Genomic DNA, 26,295 nt, shown 5'->3' on the forward strand with positions numbered 1-26,295 from the left:
TGGGCGAGTCGGAGTTGTGGACCTAGGTGCAATTGAGGCGTTTTTGGTGTCTTGAGCCCCTAAGCCCCGATGGGCTTGATAGGGGTCGGTTGAGTTTTGTGCGTTACCTCATCCTTAGTTTCTCATAATGGAGGGGCTGAGCTAATGTCGCTTGCCTCGATCGCTCAGGCTCGAGTGACGCGCTCGGTGAGCTCGCTAACGGGTATGATCTAGTGAAATTCGGGTCCGTTGTTCGTGATAGGGTCGACATAGCCCTCTTGTGACATTCTACTACTCCTTAACCTGCAACCCGGTAGATGCCTAGGTTGTTTCAGAGACTGACTCGGGTGGCTAAAAGCTCTAGTTTGGTTTTGGTCAATTGATGAAACCCTAAGTACTAACCTAGTTTATCAAAGTGAATATGAGATAGGTAGCACTATTCCAAGTGGTGAAACAAATGAAGATCATGACATGATGATGGTGATTCCATGGTGATAATCAAGTGCTTGGACTTGAAAAGAAAAAAGAGAAAAACAAAAGGCTCAAGGCAAAGGTATATATTGTAGGAGCCATTTTATTTTGGTGATCAAGATACTTAGCAAGTGTGATCACATTTAGGATCAATAGCCGTACTATTAAGAAAGGGTGAAACTCGTATCGAAATGTAGTTATCAAAGTGCCACTAGATGCTCTAACTCATTGCATATGCATTTAGGATCTAGTGGAGTGCTAACACCCTTGAAAATGTTTTATGAAAATATGATAACACACATGCACAAAGGTGATACACATTGTGTTTAGCACTTAAGAGCAAGGGTAAGAAACTTCACTGGTGGAGGGACAGTCCGATGGTGCCACTGGCGCCCTGTACAGAAAAAGACAGATTTTCACAGAGTGCACCGGACGCTGGTCACGTAGTGATCGGACGCTGGGTCCTATGTCCGGTTAGTGGAAGCAGTGAAGACGCTGGCATCGGTCTTCGACCGGATGCTGGGTTACTTCATGACTGGACGCTGGCTAGGTACATCTGGTCCCACTGACATGGCTACATAGAGGAGACGTTGAGTGACCGAACATTGGGTGACTCCGATCGAACATGACCGGACGCGTCCGGTTGTGATTTTTCGCTTCTAGATGCTTACTAGAAATGACCAGACGCTGAGGTCCTACGTCCGGTCACTTTGAAGCAGCGTGTCCAGTCACAACTTAAATGTACTGATGACCATTGAGATCGGACGATCACCATTTGATGTAAGGGATACATGGCACACATCGCACGACCGGACGCTAGGGTCCAGCGTCTGGTCGATCTAACCTGCGCGTCCGATCGTCCCATTTTTCAGTGGACTAAGGAGCTAATGGCTCTATTTCATGGGTCCTTCTATTTAAGCCCCATGGCCGGCTCATGGTCACCCTCTTGGCCATTTGCATTAACATAGCAACCTTGTGAGCTTAGCCAAAGCCCTCCCACTCATCTCCATCATTGATTCATCATCTTTGTGAGATTGGGAGAGAATCCAAGTACATTATTTGAGTGATTGCATCTAGAGGCACTTGGTATTCGTGTTTCGCTGTGGGATTCACTTATTTCTCTTGGTGGTTGCCACCACCTAGATGGCTTGAAGCAGCAAGGATCGTCGAGCGGAGGTTGGTGATTATCTCTGGCTCTGATCATGGTGATTATGAGGGGTCTTGTGCCTTCCTCGACGGAGCACCGAAAGGTAACTCTAGTGGATTGCTCATGTCATTGAGTTACCTCACTTGTGAGTAGGTTCTTGAGGTGTCCAATTGTGTGGACAAGGTTCGTGCAACATCTCTTAGCCACCGAACCACCAAGTATTGGTCAACACAACGGGGACTAGTGTGTCGACAAGCACGTGAACCTCGGGAGAAAAATTGGTTGTCTCTTGCCCTTTGGTATTCTCCCGGTGATTGTTTTAGTATTCATCTTATGATTAGTTCACTCCTCTACACGGTAGTATAATCATCCTACTCACTCATTTATATTCTTGCAAACTAGTTGTAGCAAGCTCTTTAGTGTAGCTAGAATTGAGAGCTTGCTTTATAGTTTAAGTTCATCTAGTGGAGCTCTTTAGTGTAGCAAGTGTGAGAGCTCTCAGTGAGTAGTGACATAGCAAATTGTGTGTTTAGTGCTCATAGCAACTAAAATTGTTGGATAGGTGGCTTGCAACTCTTGTAGAGCTAGAGCAAGTTTGCATTTCGCTATTTGTTATACTAATCAAATTGCTCTAGTTGGTTTGTAGATTTTTAAATAGGCTATTCACCCCCTCTAGTCATATTAGGACCTTTCAAGTGGTATCAGAGCCGTGGTCACCATTTAATTGAAGGCTTAACAACCTCGGTGTCAAATTATGGCTCAAGTTGTGTTCAACCATATGGGGGGCAAACCATCTTTTTTTGATGGCACATTTTATGATTATTGGAAGAGAAAGATAAAGATGTATCTTGGTTCAATCAATGATCAAGTATGGGATATGATCGAGAATGACTATGCTATCATTGATCCCAACAATCCCACCAATCAAGACAAAACCAACAAGCAATGCAATACAATGGCTCTCAACACCATATACAATGCCATTGATTCTAAGGTGTTTGAGCAAATCAAGGATTGTGAAAGAGCTAATGAGGTGTGGAGGAGATTGGATGAAACATATGAGGGCACACCGGTGGTGAAGAGCGCCAAGTTGTACATCCTCAAGGATAAGTTGACAAGCTTCAAGATGAAGGATGATGAGAGCATTCTAGAGATGTTCCATCGATTGCAAGTGATTGTCAATTATTTGAAGGCATTGGGAGAGAAAATCAAGGATGATGATATCTCTCATCGATTCTTAATATGCCTACCTCCAAGATTTGAGATATTGAGATTGCTTATCATAAGAGGAGGATTAAATAAGATTACCCATAACCAAGTACTAGGTGATTTCATGACACAATAGACATACCGTGTGGAAAGGGAGGGGTTGACAAGGATGACAAGAAGGAAGACGAAGACAAGAAGAAGAAGAGTATAGCATTCAAGGCTAGCTCATCATCCAAGAATAAGAGCAAGTCCAAGAAAGAAACAAGTGATGATGATGATCTTAGTGGTATTGATGATGAAGCAATGGTTCTCTTTGTGCGTAAGATGGGCAAATTCATGAAGGAGTATGGTGTAAGAAACAGAAGAGATCACACCAAAAGCAAAGAATATGTGAGAAGATGCTACAATTGCAAGAGCTCTGATCATGTTGTAGTAGATTGTCCCTATAATAGTGACAATGATGAGGATGAAAAGAAGAAGCATAGGAAGGACAAGAAGGAGAAGAGGATGACCTTCCAAAATAAGAAGAAGGATGGAGGATATGTGGTCACTTAGGATAGTGATGGCTCTTTGGATAGTGATGACTCTAGTGATGATGGCAAGAAAACTATCAAGAAAGCACTAGCAAGCATCGCCATCAACAACAAGCCCTCCATCTTCGACACTCCATCGACATGCCTCATGGCAAAGCCTACCAAGGTAAAATATGATGTGAGTGATGATGATGAATGTGAAAGTGATGCTTGTAGGAGCGATGATGATGATGATGAGGAGGAGGAGGAGTACACCAAGGAGGAGCTCTTGGACATGTGTGAGCAAGTGCACACTTGTGTTGAGATAAAGAGAAAGGAGTGCAAAGAATTACGCAAGAAAGTCAAATTTCTTGAGCAATTCTTTGATGAGCTCAATGCCACTCATGAGAGGCTAATAGAAGCCCATGAGAAGCTTGGCAAAGCTCACTCTAAGCTTAAAAAAGCTCACTCATCTCTCATTGAGCAAGTCAAGAAGAAGGAAACCAAGAAGGAGCAAGTGATTGTGTCTTATGATATGGGACTAACATGTGATATTATTGATGAATCTTTTTATAAGCTCATTGTAGTTGCTCTCACTAACACTTCTTGTAGCACCACTACTTCTACTTCACCTTTGAGTGATGGTCTCACTTATGATGCCTCACTAATGGTGGAAAATGATACCCTTAAGAAGGAGGTGAATGAGCTCACTCGTGTCGTAGGCAATGCCTATGGTGGAGATGCCCGCTTGCTAAAGTGCTTGGGTAGCCAAAGATTTTCTCTCAATAAAGAAGGATTAGGCTATACCCCCAAGAAAGGCAAGGCGGCCTTTGTCACTCCCAAAGTTAGCTTTGTGAAGGACAATGGTCGGTTTTGTAATAGATGCAAGCAAGTTGGGCATATAGAGCAATATTGCAAGATTAACAAGAATAAACTACCTAATGTATCCTCAATTAGATTTGATTCTTGTTATATGCTTGTTAAGGGTGCCAATGGTGTGAAGGCTAAGTTCATTGGTACACCAATTATGGACCCAAAGAAGAAAGCTATTTGGGTACCAAAGACCTTGGTAACTAACCTTTAAGGACCCAAGCAAGTTTGGATACCTAAAAAGAATTGATATTCTTTTGTAGGTCAATTATAAAGCTGGAGAAAGGCATTGGGTGCTTGATAGTGGGTGCATACAATACATGATCAGTGATCCAAGAATGTTCAATTCAATCAACGAAAACAAGAGCAATGGGATTGATAGTATCACATTTGGTGACAATGGCAAATGCAAGGTTAAAGGGCTTGGTAAGATTGCAATATCCAATAACTTGAGCATTTCTAATGTGCTACTAGTAGAGAGCTTGAACTTCAACCTATTATCGGTAGCTTAATTGTGTGATCTTGGTTTCAAGTGCATATTTGGTATGGATGATGTAGAGATCATAAGTGTAGATGGCTCTAACTTGATATTCAAAGGATTTAGATATAATAATCTATACTTAGTTGATTTCAATGCTAGAGAAGCTTAATTGTCACAATGCTTGATCACTAATTCTAGCATGAGTTGGTTATGGCATAGAAGGCTTGGCCATGTTGGAATGAAATAGTTGAACAAGTTAATCAAGCATGACTTAGTTAGAGTCTTGAAAGATGTCACATTTAAAAAGGATAAGTTATGTAGTGCATGTCAAGCCAGAAAGCAAGTTGGTAACACGCATCCTAAGAAAAGCATGATGAGCACATCTAAGGCATTTGAGTTGGTGCACATGGACTTGTTTGGACCAATCACATACACTAGCATTGGTGGAAACAAATATGAATTTGTGATTATGGATGATTTCACTAGATACACATGGGTGTTCTTTCTTGTTGACAAGAGTGATGTGTTTGTAACATTCAAATCATTTGTCAAGGGCATTCACAATGAGTTTGAAACAACCATCAAGAAAGTGAGAAGTGACAATGGAAGTGAGTTCAAGAACACAAGAATTGATGAGTTGTGTGATGAATTTGGAATTAGACATCAATTCTTAGCTAAGTACACTCCATAATCAAATGGCCTAGTTGAATAAAATAATAGAACTTTGATTGACATGGCAAGATCAATGTTGAGTGAGTACAATGTGAGTCATTTATTTTGGGCCAAAGCAATCAACACGGCTTGATATTAGAGCAACGGACTCTATTGTCACCCCATGATAGAGAAGGCACCTTATGAGCTATTGAATAGAAGAAAGCCCAACATAGCATACTTTCGAGTTTTTGGTTGTAAATGCTACATATTGAAGAAAGGCACTAGATTGAGCAAGTTTGAAAAGAAATGCGATGAATGTTTCTTGCTTGGTTACTCCACTACTAGCAAGGCATATAGAGTTTAGAATTTGGCTAGTGGTACTCTTGAGGAGGTTCATGATGTGGAATTTGATGAAACAAATGGTTCCCAAGAGGAAGATGAGAATCTAGATGATGTAAGAGGCACTCAATTGGTCAATGCAATGAAGAACATTGACATTGGTGATATAAGGCCTAGAGAGGTGATTGATGTTGAAGATGACAAGAATCAAATGCTCTCTAACTCAAATGGGCAAGCTAGTGGTTCTCATGATCACGTTCAAGCAAGTACTAGTGATGACAAAGTGCAAGATCAACAAGTGGCTAGTTCATCATCTCAGCCAAGTGATCAATCAAATGCAAGCAATCAAGTGCAAGTGCTTCAACCAATCAATGTTGTAAGAGATCATCTATTGGACACTATAATTGGTGATTTTTTAAGAGGTGTGCAAACTAGATCAAGATTGACTTTATTTTATGAGCATTTCTCATTTGTATCATCCATTGAACCTAAGAAGATAGATGAAGCTTTGAAGGATGTTGATTGGGTCAATGCTATGCATAAAGAGCTAAACAACTTCATAAGAAACCAAGTATGGGAGTTAGTTGGGAGGCCTAAGGATCATAATATGATTGGAACCAAGTGAGTCTTTTGGAACAAGCAAGATCAAGATAGGATAGTAATAATGAACAAAGCAAGATTAGTGGCTCAAGGTTACACTCAAGTTGAAGGTCTTAACTTTGGATAAACATATGCCCCGGTTGCAAGATTGAAAGCAATTAGGATCTTGTTAGCCTATGCTTGTGCCCACAATATCAAGTTGTTCCAAATGGATGTGAAGAGTGTATTTCTAAATGGGTACATCAATGAGCTTGTGTATATTGAGCAACCTCCTGGTTTTGAAGATGAAAAGAAACCCAACCATGTTTATAAGTTGAGAAAGGCTTTGTATGGATTGAAACAAGCACCTAGAGCATGGTATGAGAGATTGAGGGATTTCCTACTCTCTAAGGGATTCAAGATGGGAAAGGTTGACACCACTCTTTTCACCAAGAAGCTTGAAAATGATTTGTTTATAATGCAAATCTATGTTGATGATATCATATTTAGGTCAACAAATCAAGATTTTTGTGAGGAGTTTGGCAAGATGATGGCATGTGAGTTTGAGATGTCCATAATTGCAGAGCTTAGTAACTTCCTTGGTCTTCAAATCAAGCAAATGAATAATTGCATATTTGTCAGTCAAGGAAAGTATATCAAGGACATGCTCAAGAAGTTTGGAATGGATGATGCTAAATCTATTAGTACACCAATGGGGACAAGTGGAAGTTTGGATAGTGATGCTAGTGGCAACATGGTGGATCAAAAGATGTATCGGTCTATGATTGGAAGCCTACTCTATGTGACCGCATTAAGGTCGGATGTGATGTTTAGTGCATGTATGTATGCTAGATTTTAAGCCTCACTAAGAGAAAGCCATTTGAAGGCAACAAAGAGAATATTAAGGTACTTAAAGCATTCACAAAATGTTGGATTGTGGTATCCCAAAGGAGTAAGATTTGAGTTGATTGGATATTCGGACTCCGATTATGCGGGTTGCAAAGTTGAGAGAAAGAGCACATCGGGCACATGTCAACTATTGGAAAGATCACTTGTGTCTTGGTCATCAAAGAAGCAAAATAGTGTAGCACTTTCAACCGCCAAAGTGGAGTATATTTCGGTCGATAGTTGTTGTGCTCAATTACTTTGGATGAAGGCTACTTTGAGTGACTTTGGAATCAAGTTCAAGCAGGTGCCATTGCTATGTGATAATGAGAGTGCAATCAAGTTAACCAACAATCCAGTTCAACATGCAAGAACAAAGCACATAGATGTCCACCATCATTTCATAAGAGATCACCAACAAAAAGGGGATATTTGCATTGAGAGTGTGGGCATCGAAGATCAACTTGCTGATATCTTCACCAAGCCACTTGATGAGAAGAGGTTTTGCAAGCTAAGGAATGAATTGAACATACTTGACTTCTCCAATATGTGTTGATGCACCCCATTATATGACATGCCTCTTCTTCGAGCAAAGCAAGGTAAAGTTGATTGACATGTTATCCATCCATTGCTAAGGACTTGTTTAGTGCATATAGTCATTCCTATCATGTCCTAGGCTCATTCATGAAAATCAAATGAATTTGATGCTTGTATGGTACCACTATTGCTTATATGTTTGGAATGATCTAGTGGTAGCATATGACATGTTTGTGGGCTTGTAAATATAGTGTTTGATCTAGAAAATAAGCTCTAAGTGTTTAACTCAACATGGTACAAGATAACCCTTATTTGGAGGTGTGAAGAAGCTTGTCCTTGGATCAAACCGAGTTAAATATCTTTTGCAAGTGATCTAGATTGAACCAAGTTGAGAAAATGATCCTCATTTCATATGGTTTCACCCCAACCTATCTATAATTTGAGCTCGCCTTTTTGTGCTAATTGTTGACAAAGGGGGAGAGAAATTCACAAAGATAGTAAGATAGGAGGAGCAAACAAATAAAAATAAATGAAATGACATCGTAAGGGGATCAATAAAAAATGCACACAAGAAGGGGGAGCAAGCTCATAAACTTATATGTTGCATTTGAATGTGCATTTCATATATTTGCTTGCATGGCACAAGTTTTAAATTTAAATATCCATGCTTGTGTGGTGTATGCTAGTTGTTGGTTTGAATGATGAGATGAAAAACTAGCATGCATAGGTTAAGTAACTAGACTCATTCTCACATTATGAATTTAAATATCCCTTGCTTCTAATGTTGATCTCATGGGGTATTTTAGTTTTTGTGTATGTCTAGCTACTAATGGTGCTAAGGATGATATATTAGTGCACTCTGATTGGTATCACGCTTCAAAGGTCTATCTCTTATACCTTAGCATCATCTGGTAGATATTGTCTCCTATATTTCCTATCTAAGCATATGTGCAAGCTACAATCTAAACTCTTAGCATATATGGAGGGGGAGCAATTGCTACCATTTGGGGTTTATGAAACTTGTCCATATCCTTTTACACTTGGTAAATATGCTTGGGCAAACAACATGGATTCAATTAAATCTCAATTCATATCTTTGTGTAAGGGTTGTCATCAATTACCAAAAAGGGGGGGATTGAAAGCTCTAGTTTGGTTTTGGTCAATTGATGAAACCCTAAGTGCTAACCTAGTTTATCAAAGTGAATATGAGATAGGTAGCACTATTCCAAGTGGTGAAACAAATGAAGATCATGACATGATGATGGTGATTCCATGGTGATAATCAAGTGCTTGGACTTGAAAAGAATAAAGAGAAAAACAAAAGGCTCAAGGCAAAGGTATAAGTTGTAGGAGCCATTTTATTTTAGTAATCAAGACACTTAGCAAGTGTGATCACATTTAGGATCGATAGCCATACTATTAAGAGGGGTGAAACTCATATCGAAATGCAGTTATCAAAGTGTCACTAGATGCTCTAACTCATTGCATATGCATTTAGGATCTAGTGGAGTGCTAACACCCTAGAAAATGTTTATGAAAATATGCTAACACACATGCACAAAGGTGATACACATTGTGTTTAGCACTTGGGAGCAAGGGTAAGAAACTTCACCGGTGGAGGGACAGTCCGACAGTGCCACCGGCGTCCTGTATAGAAAAGACAGATTTTCATAGAGTGCACCGAATGCTGGTCACGTAGTGACCGAACGCTAGGTCCTACGTCCGGTCAGTGGAAGCAGTGAAGACGCTGGCGTTGGTCTTTGACCAGATGCTAGGTCACTTTGTGACCGAACACTAGCTGGGTGCGTTCGGTCCCACTGATGTGGCTGCACAGAGGAGACGTTGAGTGACCGGACACTGGGTGAGTCCAGTCGGATATGACCGGACGTGTTCGGTCATGATTTTTTTATTTTGGATGCTTACTAAAAATGATCGGATGCTGAGGTCCTACGTCCGGTCACTTTAAAGCAGCACGTTCGGTCACAACTTAAATGTACTAATGACCGTTGAGATCGGGCGATCAACATTTGAAGTAGGGGACACATGGCACACATCGTGTGACCGGACGCTGAGGTCCAACGTCTGATCGTCCTGTTTTTCAGTGGACTGAGGAGCCAATGGCTTTATTTCATGGGGGCTTCAATTTAAACCTCATGGTCATCTCAAGCTCGCCCTCTTGGCCATTTGCATTAACATAGCAACCTTGTGAGCTTAGCCAAAGCCCTCCCACTCATCTCCATTCATCATCTTTATGAGATTGGTAGAGAATCCAAGTGCATTGCTTGAGTCATTGCATCTAGAGGCACTTGGTATTCATGTTTCACTATCGGATTCACTTGTGTCTCTTGGTGGTTACCACCACCTAGATGGCTTGAAGCAGCAAGGTTCATCGAGCGGAGGTTGATGATTGTCTCTGGCTTCGATCGTGGTGATTGTGAGGGGTCTTGTGCCTTCCCCGATGGAGCACCGAATGGTAACTCTAGTGGATTTCTCGTGTCATTGAGTTACCTCACTTGTAAGTAGGTTCTTGCGGTGTCCAATTGTGTGGACAAGGTTCACGCAACACCTCTTAGCCACCGAACCACCAAGTGTTGGTCAACACAACGGGGACTAGCGTGTCGGCAAGCACGTGAACCTCGAGAGAAAAATTGGTTGTCTCTTGCCCTTTGGTATTCTCCCGGTGATTGTTTTAGTATTCATCTTGTGATTGGTTCACTCCTCTATACGGTAGTATAATCACCCTACTCACTCATTTATATTCTTACAAACTAGTTGTAGCAATCTCTTTAGTGTAGCTAGAATTGAGAGCTTGCTTTATAGTTTAAGTTCATCTAGTGGAGCTCTTTAGTGTAGCAAGTGTGAGAGCACTCAATGAGTAGTGACATAGCAAATTGTGTGTTTAGTGATCATAGCAACTAGAATTGTTGGATAGGTGGCTTGCAACCCTTATAGAGCTAGAGCAAGTTTGCATTTCGCTATTTTGTTATACTAATCAAATTGCTCTAGTTGGTTCATAGATTTTTAAATAGGCTATTCACCCCCCCTCTAACCATATTAAGGCCTTTAAGTGGCCCGCTGGCCACCCCTCGATAGAGATTCTGTGGGTTTGGCAGTGGTTTAGGATTGAACGAGAAGGTTGAGATGACCCTGTCTGCTTCAAGGTAGACTGGGCGAGGGCCGCTTGGGGCTCATTTGCATTTTCTCCCCTGGCTCTATTTGATGCGAGGCGGCCTTGAGCCCTTCGTGGGCCGGCCTTCAAACCTCGGTCGGTCGTTGCTCTTGTTGAATGAGGCAACTGCTGCTTCATGACGCAATATGGAGCATTGTGATGCATTTAACCGCATATGCGATGCCTTAGCCCCCGAGCCCCCGGGCGATTCAGGTAGAATTGTTTGGGGGGTGCGGGCATATGAAATGAATGCATGTATGGATGTATGAATGATTATATAAAGAAATAGTGGGGGTTGGTAATGTTACCTTGATGACTCGAGTGATGGGGTTTAAAGAGCTCCAATCAGAAATGTCGGATCGGGATCCACGCTCATCGTTCGTGACCAAGTCGGCATGGCCCACATGGGGTGTCCCTTTGCTCCTTACCTGTCTCTCAGCGTTCACCTGAGTCGTTCGATTAGACTTAGGAAGCCCATTGGTCTCTCACTCTCTCCTGGCGGAGATCCTGTTGTTTAGGTCTTTCTAAGTCTCGCCTAGGAAGGTGGAGGGCCGCCTGCGCACCATGGCGCCTCATTTCTTGTGCTCGGCGTGTGGTAGTGGCGGGCCATACCTAGGCCATGTCCTATCTGACTAGGCATTGTTCCGTCGGGCAGGGTGTGTCCCATCGGTCAAGGCGTGTCCCGTTGTTTCCCATCCGCATTGAATGGGGAAAGGGACAGGGTTTCTCACCCCAATCCTTTCGCCTTTCTTCAACTGCTCTGCCTCTTCTTTAAATAGGGGAAGGGAGAAGGAAAGGAGAACTCACAGACCCATTCGTGATTCTAGAGTGTGATGTTGAGTTGGAGGTCCCCCAACGTAGATGAGATGGTGCTGGCCACCTTCGCCGAGAAGGGGCTGGCTCCGCCGAAGGAGGTGGCACACTAGAGGGTGTCGTACATCATCGATTTCGTCACTGTCTGTGAGGCCTTAGTCTGGATGGAGCCATACGTGGACTCCTTTCGGCGAATCTTCTCCAAGCGAGCCTTATCGAAGAAGAAAACGCTCAGGACTACACTGGTGGGAGGTTTTGCCCCTACAGCTACTCAGGTTGGTCAGTTCATAAAGTTTGATGAGATGTCCTCTAGCCATGGTGGCCATACCTCGACAGGAAGTGTCCCTACCCAGGAGCTGCCTTGACTACATGAGAAGGTCAGGAGCTCCATGCTCTTCTACTGAGCATCTATGGGTGCGATGCCCTTGAGGTACCCATTGCGCTCACCAAAGTCGAGGGAGTGGAACCGAGCGGGGCCCTTGCTGCGGTTGGTTATGGCTGACAGCATGTGCCATGGCCTCTCCTTTGGCATTAGCTAAAGTCACCGAGCGGCCATAGTAGTATTTGGAATAGGAGTAGTCAGCAAATGTAATCGTTAAATTTTGCGAGGAGCCCCCGTATGAATAGTTTTTGTATCAATGAATACATCAGTTCTGTTTTGTGATAGAATCACTATCCGTTCCTTGTTTTTTATCCTAGCATAGCTTTATTTTTATCCTTTCTTTTTCACACCTACCCATTCGTTCTGTAGGCTACAACTTTTAAGAACCTGGGCATGGCCCGTGAGGCTCGGCTGCTCATAACCATAGGTCATGGCGGGGTGCACTCGATCGGGAGTAAAAACAAAGTCACATAGGGCAATTGAAGGAATGGAATGTGCTTTCATTTGGGCAAAAAGTTTTTGCCATGTGACAGTAAAAAAGAGAGGTAGCATTTAGTATTGTACCCTCATGGAGCCCCCGAGTGACTTGGGCTGAAAGTGTTCGGGCTAGGGTGCTTTATAGGAGCAAGTGTTGAATAAAAATGGTAAGACCAAATTTAGGGGGAAAACGACGTAGTTGTTCAATGTTCTAAGTGTTGGTGAGAACATTGCCGTTGTCGTCCTTCAGTCGGTAGGCGCCTGGCCGGATCACTTCGATCACCGTATAGGGTCCTTCCTATGGTGGAGAGAGTTTGTGTTTCTCCTTTGTTGATTGGGTCCTCTGGAGCATGAGATCACCGACTTCGTGGATTCTCCCCCTGATCTTCCTTTCATGGTACCTATGGAGAGTTTGCTGGTAGCAATCGAAGCAGATGATGGTCGTCTCATGGGCCTCCTTGGGTAGGTTGACTGTGTCTTGCTGAGCCTCCATAGCCTGGTCATGGTCAAAAGCCTTCACTCTTGGGGCACCATGGTCGAGGTCAGAGGGCAGCACTGCTTCAGCTCCATAGGCCAGGAAGAAGGGTGTAAACCCTATGGATTAGTTTGGGTCGTTCTTAGGCTTTAGAGGATCGCTAGGACCTCTGCAACCCATTGCCCGGTGTACTTGTTGAGTCGGTCGAAGATGCGTGGCTTAAGTCCTTGGAGGACCATGCCATTGGCACGCTCGACCTGATCATTAGTACATGGGTGTCCGACTGAGGCCCAGTCGATCCTGATGCCATATCCATCACTGAAGTCTAGGAACTTCTTCCTGGTGAAGTTAGTCCCATGGTTAGTGATGATATAGTTAGGAACGCCAAACTGGTAGATGATGTCGAGGAAGAATTTGACCGTCTCTTCTGAGCAGATGTTGGTGATGGGCTTGGCCTCTATCCACTTAGTGAACTTGTTGACTGCTATGAGTAGGTGAGTAAAACCGCCCAAGCCCTTTTTGAGGGGTCCTACCATGTCGAGGCCCCAGACCGCGAATGGCTAGGTGATGGGGATGGTTTGAAGCTCCTGTGCCAGCAAATGAGTTTGTCGAGCATAGAATTGGCATCCCTCACACCTATGGACGACCTCCTCTGCATCTCGTAGTGCGGTGGGCTAGTAAAAACCTTAGCGAAAGGCTTTTCCGACCAACAACCTTAGGGCCGCCTGATGTCCGTAGATCTTGGCATGGACCTCGAGGAGAAGCTGCTTCCCTAGGTTGGTGGGGATGCACTTCATTAGCACCCTCGATGGACTCCATTTGTAGAGTTCGTCATCGAGCATGATGAAGGTCTTGGCGCGTCGAGTGATCCATTAGGCTTCAGTCCTTTTGGGTGGGAGAACCTCCTCGAGGAGGTAGGCGAGTAGTGACACTCGCCGATCAGTTTGATCGAGTGCCAATACGGCGACGTCAGCGGGTGACATCATCATAGAGGTACTAGAGTCGGAGCCCCTGAGCGCTGGCTTGGTGTCGGGGTCGAAGCCCCTGGGTGCCAGCTTGGCATCGAGGTGTGTCTGGATCGGACCTTCTAGGATGTGGGTGGATGGCTCATGGAGATCATTGATGAAGATCCCGCTCTGAGATAGATCTCGCCTGGCGACCAATTTTGCGAGAAAATCGGTGGCATCATTGTCCTTTCGGGGGACATGATGCAACTCGATCCCATGGAATTTGTCCTTGAGCTTGCGCACCTCCTAGCAGTATGCCATCATAAGGAGGCTTTTGTAGGAGGACTCCTTCATGACTTGGTCAATGACCAACTCCGAGTCGCTGCAGATGTAGAGTCACGTAGTGTCGAGCTCGATGGCGATGCACAACCCATTGATGAGGGCATCATATTCTGTAGCATTGTTTGAGGCTAAGAAATGGAGATGGATGGTGTAGCGGAGCCTACTCCCATCCTAGGAGATCAGAACCACTCCAGCCCCTGAGTCAAGCGCCATTATGGACCCATCGAAGTACATTATCTAGTACTCGTGGATGACGTCCGGGGTCGGTAGCTACACCTCCGTCCATTCAGCGACAAAATCCACAAGAGCCTAAGATTTAATAGCGGTACAGGGGATATACCTGATGTCTTGGCCCATGAGTTTGAGTGCCTACTTGGAGATCTGTCCTGTGGCATCATGGTTGTGGATGATGTCCCTAAGCAGGTATGAAGTGACGACCGTGACTTCATAGTCGATGAAGTAATGTAGGAGCTTCCGAGTCACCATTAGCATGGCATATAGGAGTTTCTGCACTTAGGGGTACCAGACTTTAGGGTCGGTGAGTACCTCCTCGATGAAGTATACGGGCCGCTAGACCTTAAGATGGTGTCCCGACTCCTCCCTTTCGACGACTAGGGCGGCGCTTACCACATGGTTGCTGGGCGCGACGTAGAGGAGGAGGGGTTCTCCCCGTTTGAGACCGACGAGGATTAGGGACGACGTTAGGGACGCTTTGAGGCTCTCTAGAGCCTACTGAGCTTCCTTAGTCCAAACGAAGGTGTCTGTCTTTTTGAGGAGCTTGTAGAGTGGCATCTCCCATTTGCTGAGTCAGGAGATGAATCGGCTCAGGGCAGCCAGATAGCCGGTGAGCCTTTGCATGCCCTTGACATTGCATATAGGGCCCATGTTGGAGGCCATGATCTTTTTTGGGTTGGCCTCGATGCTGCGCTCGAACACGATGTATCCTAGCAGCTTCCCCTTTGGAACCCCAAAAACACATTTCTCAGGATTCAATCTGATGTTGAACCTTCGAAGGTTCACGAGCGTTGTGGCCAAGTTTGCAATCAGGTCACAAGCTTGAGCTGTTTTGACCACTATGTCATCAACATAGACGACGATTGTTGGTTTTGACCGCTTGGCTTGATCAGGCTGATCAAGCGGGTCAACTTGGTCGGTGAAGCATTGCTACATGCACCTTTGGTAGGTGGTGCCAGTGTTCTTTAGGCCGAAAGGCATGGTTACGTAGCAGTATGAACCATATGGGGTGATGAACGAGATTGCGAGCTGATCGGACTCTTTCATCGTGATCTGGTGATAGCCCGAGTAGGCATCCAGAAAAGAGAGGATCTCACAACCCAAGGTGGAGTTGACTATCTGGTCTATGCACGACAAAGAAAAGTGATCCTTTGGACATGCTTTGTTGAGGCCAGTATAATCAACATATATTCTCCATTTCCCGGTCTTCTTTTTTAACAAGAATAGGATTGGCAAGCCAGTCGGAGTAGAATACCTCTCTGATAAATCTAGCTGCGAGGAGTTTAGCGATCTCTTCACCTATGGCCCTGCGACTCTCATCGTCGAAGCGGCATAGGCGTTGCTTAGTGGGCTTTGAGCTTAGGATGTGGTGCAGTGTGTGCTCGATGATGTCCCATGGTATGCCTGGCATGTCAGATGGCTTCCATGCAAAGACATCATGATTGGCGTGTAGGAAGTCGACGAGCTCGCATTCCTATTTGGCTGGGAGCTAGGTCCCGATCCACACCATCTTGGTTGGGTCGGTGGGGTCGATTCCCACCGCCTTGGTTTCCTTATGTAGGCAAAAGGCCATCGAGGAGGTTGGTTTGTTGTAGTCTAGGACTACTAGGGTCGACGACTCCCTGAGCCATAGGAGCTTGGATGAGTTGATGACCGTGGTGGTGAGCTCGAAATGCTCGCGGTCGCACGTGAAGGCATGCGAGAAGGTGCTGCTCATGGTGATGATGCCGTTCGGTCCCGACATCTTCAGCTTGAGGTAGGTGTAGTTGGGGATTGCCATGAATTTGGCATAGCATGGCCACCCCAAGATGGCGTGGTAGGACACTGGGAAGTCCACTACTTCGAAGGTGAGGACCTCCGAGCGGAAGTTGGCCTGGTTGCCAAACATGACGGGTAGGTCAATCTACCCAAGTGGGTATGCCTGTGCTTCTAGGATCACCACATGGAAGGGAGAGCCCGCTAGGTGGAGTTCTGACCAGGGGATGCACATGGCATCAAGGGTGTCGACATAGATGATGTTGAGGCTGCTGCCTCCATCCATTAGCACCTTAGTGAGGCACTTCTTGTGGATGATAGGGTCGATGATGAGCGGGTAGTGCCCCAGTCTCACGATGTGGGAGGGGTGGTTCCTTTGATCGAAGGTGATCAGAGATTCTGACCAGCTAAGGAAGGAAGAGACAGCCATCTCAGTGGCGCATGACTCCCTATAGCGCACCTTGTGCTAGCGCTTGGACCAGATGGCTTTAGATCCACCAAAGACCATGATGCATTCTTCAGGGTCAGGGAAGCCATCTCCGTCCTTGCCCATCACGCCTCCTTTCTTGGCTGCCGCCTCTTTGCCATCTCCTTCTTTCAGCCCACCGGCCTGTCGCAAGAAATGTTTGAGGAGCTCGCAGTCCTTGTAGAGGTGTTTGATGGGGTAGGCGTGGTTGGTGCATGGGCTATCCATGAGCTTGTTGAAGTGGTCAGGCAGGCCCTACTAGGGCTACTTGCCCACACGATCAGCTATGGTGACCAACACGGTGTTGTCCAGTCAGCGCCGATCATTTTTGTTCTTCTCGCCCCTTTGTGTGGAGGGGCCCTCGTCTTGGTCCGCATGCTTGGCCTTGCCTCTATTGAAGACCGCTCCGACCACCTCCTCACTGGAGGCATGGTTAGTGGTGACATCGAGCAGGTCATGGGTGGTATGGGGCTTTAGGCAGCTAAGCTTGTGGATCAGGGACTCGCAGGTCGTCCTAGAGAGGAATGCGCTAATGACATCCGCGTCGACAACATCAGGGAGGGAGTTGCATCCTCTGGAGAACCTATGGATGTAATCCCATAGGGACTCGTTGGGCTCCTGCTGGCAACTCTTGAGGTCCTAGGAGTTACTAGGGTGGACATACGTCCCCTGGGAATTTTCGACGAAGACCCTTTTGAGGTCCGCCCAGTCACAGATGCTGTCGTGCGGGAGGAATTCAAGCCATGCCCAAACATGTTCCCCCACGTAGATGGGGAGATATTGAATGATGAAAAGGTCATCATCCACCCCTCTGGCTTGGTAGGCGAGCCAGAAATCTTCGAGCCAAATACCGAGGTTCGTCTCCCCGGTGTACTTGGCAATGTTGGTGGGTAGTCGGAAGCGCGGTGGCAATGACGCTCTCTAGATACATTGGCCAAAGGCTCGTGGTCCCAGGCCCTCAGGGCTAGGACTCTGGTCGTCTGGCCAGCGGCCAAGCCTAGGGCGCGTTTCACCGCTCCCCTCGATGGTTCCACCGGTGCCCGTGTTGCCTACCCATATCGCTGCCTGGTGGATGTCATCATCATGTCAGGCCTGATGCCGATTGCTAATGATGCTGTGAGCATCGTGGTGCAGATCGAGCTATTCATGTACCAATGGTCAGTGTGTAGCAAGCGCTAGGTCGGATCGTGGTGCAGTCGTGGCCTCCCGAGCCGCTCTTGGCGGCTATAGTGGTGAGCGGATGGAGCGATCCGTCTGGTGCGTCCCCACTCCCCTAGTGGGGAGAGAGAGGGTGCGTGTCAGAGTCGCCATGTAGAGCTTTCCACCTATTGAATGGTGGTGGCTTCTACCAGCGCTCGGAGGTTTCGGTAGACCGCCCGCTCCTAGGGGTTGATGGGCTCAGGAATGCTGTGCAGAAGCATTGCCGCAGCAGCGATGTTCTGGCTAGCTCAAGCAAACTATGAGGGTCATTCCCCCTCATTCATGATGTCATGCTGGACCTAGCGGCATGACCCTAGGTGCCGCTTGCTGGGTCATGCGCATGGGGCGCAATGTGATACACTAAGCATGCCGGCATAGGCAGCGTCTGGTTCTACTGCCATCGTCGTAGCTCCTCAGTGTGCTCTTGTGCAAGCGCGAGGGCCCCCGCATGTGGGTCTAGAGGGGTGTGAGTCTGCACAGACTCCACAACCACCGGTGGCTATCCCGGAGCATCCGCCATAGCGTACTCCTAGGATGGACGGTGACTAGGTGCCACGTCGCCGATGCTAGAGCCATCGCTCTCAACCTCATCATCCAGGAGTTCATGGAAAGTGGTGGGAGCATAGCTCACCATTCCCACGAATTCAGATGTGAGAGGGGGCGACGCCAGCGTCCTTTGGAGCCACGAGCACACACGTCCATGGGGGACACGAGGCCATAGGGAAACCTTATCGCTGCTCGGTAGACATCATCATCATGACGAGCCTTATGCCGGTTGCTGATGATGCTGCGAGCGTCGTGGTGTGGACCGAGCTATTCACATATCGGCGGTCGGTGTGTAGCAGGTGCTAGGTTGGATCGTGGCGCAGTCATGGCCTCCCAAGCCGCTCTTGGCAGCTGTAGCAGTGAGCGGATGGAGCGATCCATCTAATGCGTCCCCACTCTCCCAGTGGGGAGAGAGGGCGTGTGTCGGAGTCGCCATGCAGAGCTTTTCACCTGTTGAACGGTGGTGGCTTCTACCATCGTCTGGAGGTTCCGGTAGACCGCCTGCTCCTAAGGGTCGATGGGCTCGGGAACGCCGTGCAGAAGCATTACCGTAGCGGCAATGTTCTGGCTAGCCTGAGTGAACTATGGGGGTCGTTCCCCTCGTTCATGATGTCGCGCTAGACCTGGCGGGCACGACCCTAGGTGCCACCCGCCAGGTCATGCGCATGGGGCACAACGTGCTGCACCGAGCACACCGGCACAAGCGACGTCTGGTTCTACCACCGTCATCGTAGCTCCTCGGTGTGCTCTTGTGCAAGCGCGAGGCCCCCCGCACATGGGTTCAGAGGGGTGTGAGTCTGCATAGACTCCACAAGCACCGATAGCTGTCCTAGAGCGTCTGCCATAGCACACTCCTAGGACGGATGGTGGCTAGGTGCCACGTCGCCGATGCTAGAGTTGTCACTCTCAACCTCGTCATCCAGGAGTTCGTGGAAAGTGGTGGGAGCATAGCTCGCTATTCCCACGAATTTGGATGTGAGCGGAGGTAGCGCCAGCGTCCTTCGGAGCCCCTGAGCACACACATCCGTGGGGGACATGAGGCCGCAGGGAAACTGGCCATACGGTGTTTGTGGTGCGGTCAATACGGTCCCTCTAGATAATCGGCGGGAGATAGTAAATAGAGAGTAAATAATAGTATGTACATTACTCACGGCAGGGTTTGAGCATAGAGTTTGCTCGAAATGAAGCGTAGGTGCCTTGTTGTTGAAGTCATTGTGCGTCTTGGAGCCGATGGAAGGTGCCCCTCTGACAGGCGTTGGAATGAGTGCCTCCTCATGGAGGTGTAGTACGTCGAGCTGGTCGACGACGATGTCCAGGCTTCCGAAGAGGAAGGCCTGGGATGGCTCGAAGATGGGCGGAACTCACATCCCCACAGGTGGGAGTGCGGGAAACTCCAGTGAGCCAAAGCGAGTTGTATCGCTTGAGCCCACCATGGTAAAGGTGGTGGAAAAGTGGGCCATCCGATGACCAAAAAGTGTGAACGTACAACGTCTTTCCCATGGACGGCACCAACTGTCGGTGCAGAAAGTGACCAACACATAAATATTTGTAGTTTGGTCGTACGTTGTGATCGGATGTGGCATAGCACTCAATGACATAGGGTTTATACTGGTTTAGGCAACATGCCCTACGTCCAATTTGAGTCAGTCGGTGATTTTATTCCTGAGCCTAGGTGCTCAAAGCTTGCAGTGGGCTTACAAACAAGAAGGAGAAAGATGGGGGTACAAGAGGTCCAGTCGGACTCCGGTCTGAGGGGTCAAGAGTGATGGGAGCTCCGCTATGTGCTAAGTGTTTGAGCTTGTGCTCGTGGTTTGAACCTGGTGGTTCTGTTGTTGTGTCCTAGTGAACTTATCGATCTCTCTATTGGGAGAGAGTGTATCCCCTTTTATAGATTTAGGGGATTGCCTTACAAGTGAGAGGGAAAGAGTACGTATGCTACTAAGTCTTGTTGCCCACGCCGGCGGGTACAAGATGATGGTAGACGCCCACAATACCATTTAATGTTAGATGCATGTAGGGGGTTGCGTCATCTTCTTCTGGTATGGCAGACATCGGTGCCTACCATACTGTTGATGCCGAGAGGCATGCAGGGGGTTTTACCATGTTTGCCTAATACAGTAAATATCGATGCCCACAACACTGTTGATGCCCAGAGGCATGTGGGGGAGCCTTACCGTGTTTGTCTGGTATGGGAGTTGATGGCACCCATAATACTATAGGGAAAATGTCGGCGCCTACAACACTGCTTGGGTTCTGTCATGCTAGGGAGGTCGCGGGGTACTATCCTATTGGTGTACAGGGTATGTTCCTCGGTATTATAGTTGACTTGAGTGCCCTACCTTATTTTCTCCGTCTGTTTCCTGGTCCTTACCGAGCGGGTGTCCCCTATCGGTTGGTCCCAGTCGGCTCTGATGGCGCCAGTTGAAGAAGAGTAGTGAGCAGGGGTTTGGCGCATCCCTAGTTGGAGACACATGTTCGAGTTGGAAGTGGTGTTTGGCCAGGCCTTCCGGTCGAAGAGGCCATCTGGAGGTGGGCCGGAGTCGGATCGAGGCCTTCCGAGCGGAGAGGTGGCCAGAGTCAGAAGCGGGCGCCATTCCTCCTTGGCTAGGCCTTCCGGTCGGAGACCTAGATTGTTCTTCTAGTCTGTCTTTTAGGTATTTGGGTCGGCCCATGAGTTGCACATCATTCACAATGTCGTCTACTGGGCTGAGCCTTTGTTAGGAAGTCAGCCCATGAGGGACCGTGGATTTATGAACCTGACAATACTCCTATCCCAAAAAAGAGTGCCGCTACAAGGTTCGTGATGGTCAAAGTTTCTTAAATTTGACAGGGTTTGTAGCAAATAGTAGCAACATTTGTATCTTCGATTAAGTTTATTATTATGAAATTATATTTAGTAATTTATCTAATGATAATAACTATGCATATAAATATTAATATTTTCTTATATATAGTTGATCAAAGTTGAAAATGAATGACTTCTCAAAAAATGATAATGACACTCTTTATGGAATGGATTGGAGTTTTGTCGATGCAGAAAGTGAATATTTATAGTTTTGTTGTATGTTGTGATCGGATGTGGCCTAGCACTCAATGACACAGGATTTATACTGGTTCGGGCAACATGCCCTATTTCCAGTCGGGTTCGGTCGGTGACTTTATTCTTGAGCCCAGGTGCTCGAAGTTTGTAGTGGGGTTACAAACAAGAGGGAGAAAGATGGGGTGTACAAGAGGTCTGGTCGGCTCTGACCGAAAGGGCCGAGAGTGACAGGAACTTCGCTATAAGCTAAGTGTTAAAGCAGGTGCTTGAGGTCCAAACCTAGTGGTTTTGTGGTTGTGAGCTATCGATCTAAGGAGCTCTGGCCTACTAGAATCGGTCGGTCCTTTATTGGAGGAAGCGCACCCCCTTTTATAGATGAAGGAGATGACTTTACAAGTGAGAGGGTGAGGGTAAGTATGCTGTCGAGCCTTGTTGCCCACGCCTACCGAGCCTTATTGCCCACACCAGTGGCTACAAGATAGTGGTAGGTGCCTACAATACTGTTGCTGTCGCTATAAATGTCAGATGCACATGGGAGGTCGCGCAGCCTTTTTCAGGGATGATGGATGTCGGTACCTGCAAATACTGTTTGATGCATAGAGGCATATGAGGAGTCTCGCTATGTTCACCCAGTACGATAAATCCTGGTACCCATACCGCTATCGATGTCCAGAGACATGCGGGGGGTCTTACCGTATGGGAGTTTTAGCGGCTCCTACAATACTATAGAGGGAGATGTCGGCGCCTACAATACTATTTGTGTTAGGGTAGCTGTAGAGTACTGTTCCGTGTAGGGTATGGTCCCTGGTATAGTGGTTTTGACTTGTGAGCCTTGCCTTGCCTTTCTTCGCACGTCTTCTGGTTCCTACCGAACGGGCGTCCTTGCTCGGATGGCTCTAGTCGGCTCTGAGTGCGCCGATCGGAGAAGAGCGGTGAGCAGGGTTCCTACGAGCCCCGGTCGGAGGGACGCGGGGTCGGAGTCAGAAGTAGGGCTCGGAGGCAGGCCTTTCGATCGAAGAGGCCATCGAGAGACGGCTGGAGCCTGAATCGAGCGCTCCGGTCGGATAGGTGGGCCGAAGTAGCCGACGAGCGGGCGTTGCTCTTCTTAAGCCTAGCCTTCCGGTCAGTTGCTAGACTGCGCCTTTGCCCTGTTGTTTTTTAGACTCTTGGGCTGAGCGTTGGCGCAGAAGCCGGTCCCTGAGGGACCCCGGGTTTATGAACCCGACAGAAGCCCCCGAGCCCTCGAGCGATTCAGGTAGAATCGTCTGGAGGATTTTTGTCTTGTCAACAGGTGCGCGCGAGCGCACCCGTGGGTGTAGCTCCTGAGCCCTTGGGTGGTTTGGGCAGAACCATCTGGGGGGTGTTCTGTGTCATCAGAGGAAGTTTTCTATTTTGTCGACGGGTGCGCATGAGCGCACCCACGGGTGTAGCCCCCAAGCCTCCGGGCGGTTCGGGCGGAACCGTCTGGGGTGTTTTGTTTTAGCGGGCGTGTGTGCGTGTTTTTAGTTTGAGATGGAATTTTGTCAACCAAGGTGATGTTGTGCAGCCGAGGCGTTTTTAGGCACGAAGATTGGATTGAAATAGAACTTACTAATCTCGGTGCCGACGCACGCCATGGATCAGGCGAGTAAGTTAGTTTGGATGCGAGAGAGCTCACTGATCCTGGCGTCGATGCACGCCATGGGATCGGGTGAGGGAGTTATTTCAGACAGACCCTGGCGTCGGTGCACACCGTGGTTTTTGAAATGGTCAGTTCCGAGGACGGACAAGACAGAGCTCGTGGGTCCTAGTGTTGGTGCGCACCGTGGGATCAGGTGGGTCGGAGTCATGGATCCTTGGCCTTGGTGCAGCCTGGGTAGCTAAGGTAGTTAGTTCAGTTAGTTTTCATGCGAGTTCAGAGTCGTGGTCCCTAGCCAGGGTTTTTTGGAGTTCAGTAGGAAGTGAAGCTGTTACACGAGTTTGGAGTCGCGGTCCCAAGCCATAGCCGGATGTCGTAGATCCTGTCGACGCGAGTTTGGGGTCGCAGTCCTAGGGTTTTTTGGAGTGTAGTCGGAAGTGAAGCCGTTACGCGAGTTCGGAGTCACGGTCCCAAGCCATAGCCGGATGTCATAGATCCTATCGACGCGAGTTTGGGGTCGCGGTCCTAGGGTTTTTTGGAGTGCAGTCGGAAGTGAAGTCGTTACGCGAGTTTAGAGTCACAGTCCCAAGCCATAGCCAGATGCCATAGATCCTATCGACGTGAGTTCGGGGTCGCGGTCCTAGGGTTTTTGGAGCGCAGACGAAGCGTAGTTAGTTAGTTAAAGATCGAATGAGGCAGTGCTCATGGATCCTGGCATCGGTGCGTGCCGTGGGACCGAGCGAGTTGTAGTCGTGGATCTGGTGAGTTTGAGGTCGCTTCCTTGGTGTTTGTCTTGAGCCCCCGAGCCCTATTGAACCTTCGTGGGGGTCAATGTGAGTTGTGTGTTACCCCATCCGGTTCCTCACAAACTAGAGGGGCTAAGTTTCATCGCCTATCCTGGTCGCTCGGGCTCGAAGACTAGCTCGGTGAGTTCGCTAATGGGTGTGATCGAGTGGAATCCGGGTCCATCGTTCGTGATGGGGTTGGCATAGCCCTCTTGTGACATTCTACTACTCCTTTACCTACAACCTGGTAGATGCCTAGTTCGTTCCGGAGACCGACCTAGGTGGCCTAACGGCCTCCCCTCGATAGAGATTCTGTGGGCCTGGTGAGAGGTTTAGGATCAAACGAGAAGGTTGAGATGACCCGGTCTGCCAGACCGGGCTAGGGTCGTATGGTGCTCATCTATGGTTTTCTCCACTGGCTCTGTTGTTTGCTCATGTTGAATGAGGCAACCGCCGCTTCGTGACGCAACACGGAGCGTTCTGGAGCATTTCACTACACGTGCGATGCTTAGTTCCTAGGCCCTAGGGTGGTTCAGGGCTTGAATCGTCCAGGAGGCATGGGCGTATGGAATGAGATGCATGTATGGATGTATGAAATGATTGTAAGGAAATAGAGGGGTTGATAGTGCTCACTTTGATGGCTTATGTGATGGGGTTCAGAGAGCTTCAGTCAGAAATGTTCGATCGGGACCAGCGCTCGTCAATCATGGGTGAGCCCTTGTGTGAACAATTTTGTATTAATGAACACATGCTCACCTTGATGACCTAAGTGATGGGGTTCGAAGAGCTTTAGTCGGAAATGTCTGACCAGGACCCACGCTCATCATTCATGACAGAGTCAACATGGCCTACATGGGGTGTCCCTTCGCTTCCTACCCGTTGCGCTTTATGAAGCCGAGGGAGCGAAACTGAGTGGATCCCTTGCGGTCACAGTAATATTTGTAGTAGTAGAAAATATAAAAGTTAAGTTTGTGGGGGAGCCCCCGTGTAAACGTTTCTGTGTGCTTAACAGTTATAATGGTATTTTTATTTTCTGTGATGGAGTCACTCCATTCAGGGAAGCTTGTTCCCTTTCGTTCCTTTACTTTTTCTTTGCATAACTTTGTTTTTTATTTTTTCTTTCTCGCACCTGCCTGTTTGTCCCGTAGGCTGCAATCTTGGGAACCCAGGGCATGGCCCGCGAGGCTCGGCCGCTCGTAACCATAGAAAAAGGCAGGGTGCAATTAGTCGGAATATTTTAAAGTAAAGCTACGTAAGGTAAATTAAAGGAATGAGCCACCCCTTTGCTAGGGTAGGAAGGAGTTTCTCCACACGACAGTAAACAAAATAGAGAGGTAGTAGTTAAGCATAATGATAGTAGTGTACTCTAGTGGAGCCCCCGAGCGCCCTGGGCCAAAAAGTGTTCGGGTCGGGGTGCTTTTGTAGGAGCATATACTAAGTAAGTAATGGTAAGACTGGAACTTAGGGGAAGAAAAAATGACATAGCTATTCCAAGGTGTTCGGAGAGAGCATCGTTGTTGTTGTCCTTCAGTCAGTAGGCGTTCAGTTGGATCACTTCAGTCATCTGGATCCTTGCCCACCGCATCCCCTTCTTCGGCTGCTGCTTCTTCACCTATGACCCTGCGCCTCTCATCGTTGAAATGACACAGGCGTTGCTTGGCGGGCGTTGAGCCTAGAATAAGGCATAGTGCAAGCTTGGCGACCTCCCGTGGTATCCCCGGCATGTCAGAAGGCTTCCATGCGAAGACATCATGATTGTCGCGTAGGAAGTCAACGAGCTCGCATTCCCATTTGGCCGGGAGCTGGGTCCCGATTTGCACCATTTTGGCTGGGTTGGTGGGGTCAACACCCACCGCCTTGGTTTCCTTGAGCGGGCTGAAGGCCATCGAGGAGGTCGGTTTGTTGCAGTCTAGGACTGCTGGGGTTGATGACTCCCCAAGCTGCAGGAGCTTGGACGAGTTGATGACTACCGTGGTGAGCTCGTAGTGCTCGCGGTCGCACGCAAAGGCGTACGGAAAGGTGGTACTTACGGTGATGATGTCATTTGGTCCCGACATTTTCAACTTGAGGTAGGTGTAGTTGGGGATTGCCACGAATCTTGCATAGCATGGCCATCCCAAGATGGCGTGGTAGGACCCTAGAAAGTCCACCACCTCGAAGGTGAGGACCTTCGAGCGGAAGTTGGCCTGGCCGCCGAACGTGATAGGTAGATCGATCTGTCTGAGCGGGTATGCTTGTGCTCCTAGGATTACCTTGTGGAAGGGGGAGCCTACTAGGCAGAGCTCCGATCGGGGGATACGCATGGCATCGAAGGTGTCGATGTATAGGATGTTGAGGGCGCTGCCCCTATCCATCAGCACCTTGGTGAGGCGCTTCTTGTGGA

General features: G+C 47.7%; 1 protein-coding gene across 1 annotated transcript; it reads right to left on the reverse strand.

Annotated features, from left to right (window-relative positions):
• Nucleotides 1–25,468: 25,468 nt before the first annotated feature.
• Nucleotides 25,469–26,266, reverse strand: LOC136454318 (uncharacterized). Its single transcript, XM_066454777.1, has one exon. The coding sequence runs from the start codon at nucleotides 26,264–26,266 to the stop codon at nucleotides 25,469–25,471; it is 798 nt and encodes a 265-aa protein (XP_066310874.1).
• Between the last annotated feature and the right edge of the window lie 29 nt (nucleotides 26,267–26,295).

This window comes from Miscanthus floridulus, chromosome 1 (genome assembly GCF_019320115.1).
Source record: "Miscanthus floridulus cultivar M001 chromosome 1, ASM1932011v1, whole genome shotgun sequence".
NCBI classification, from domain to species: Eukaryota; Viridiplantae; Streptophyta; class Magnoliopsida; order Poales; family Poaceae; genus Miscanthus; species Miscanthus floridulus.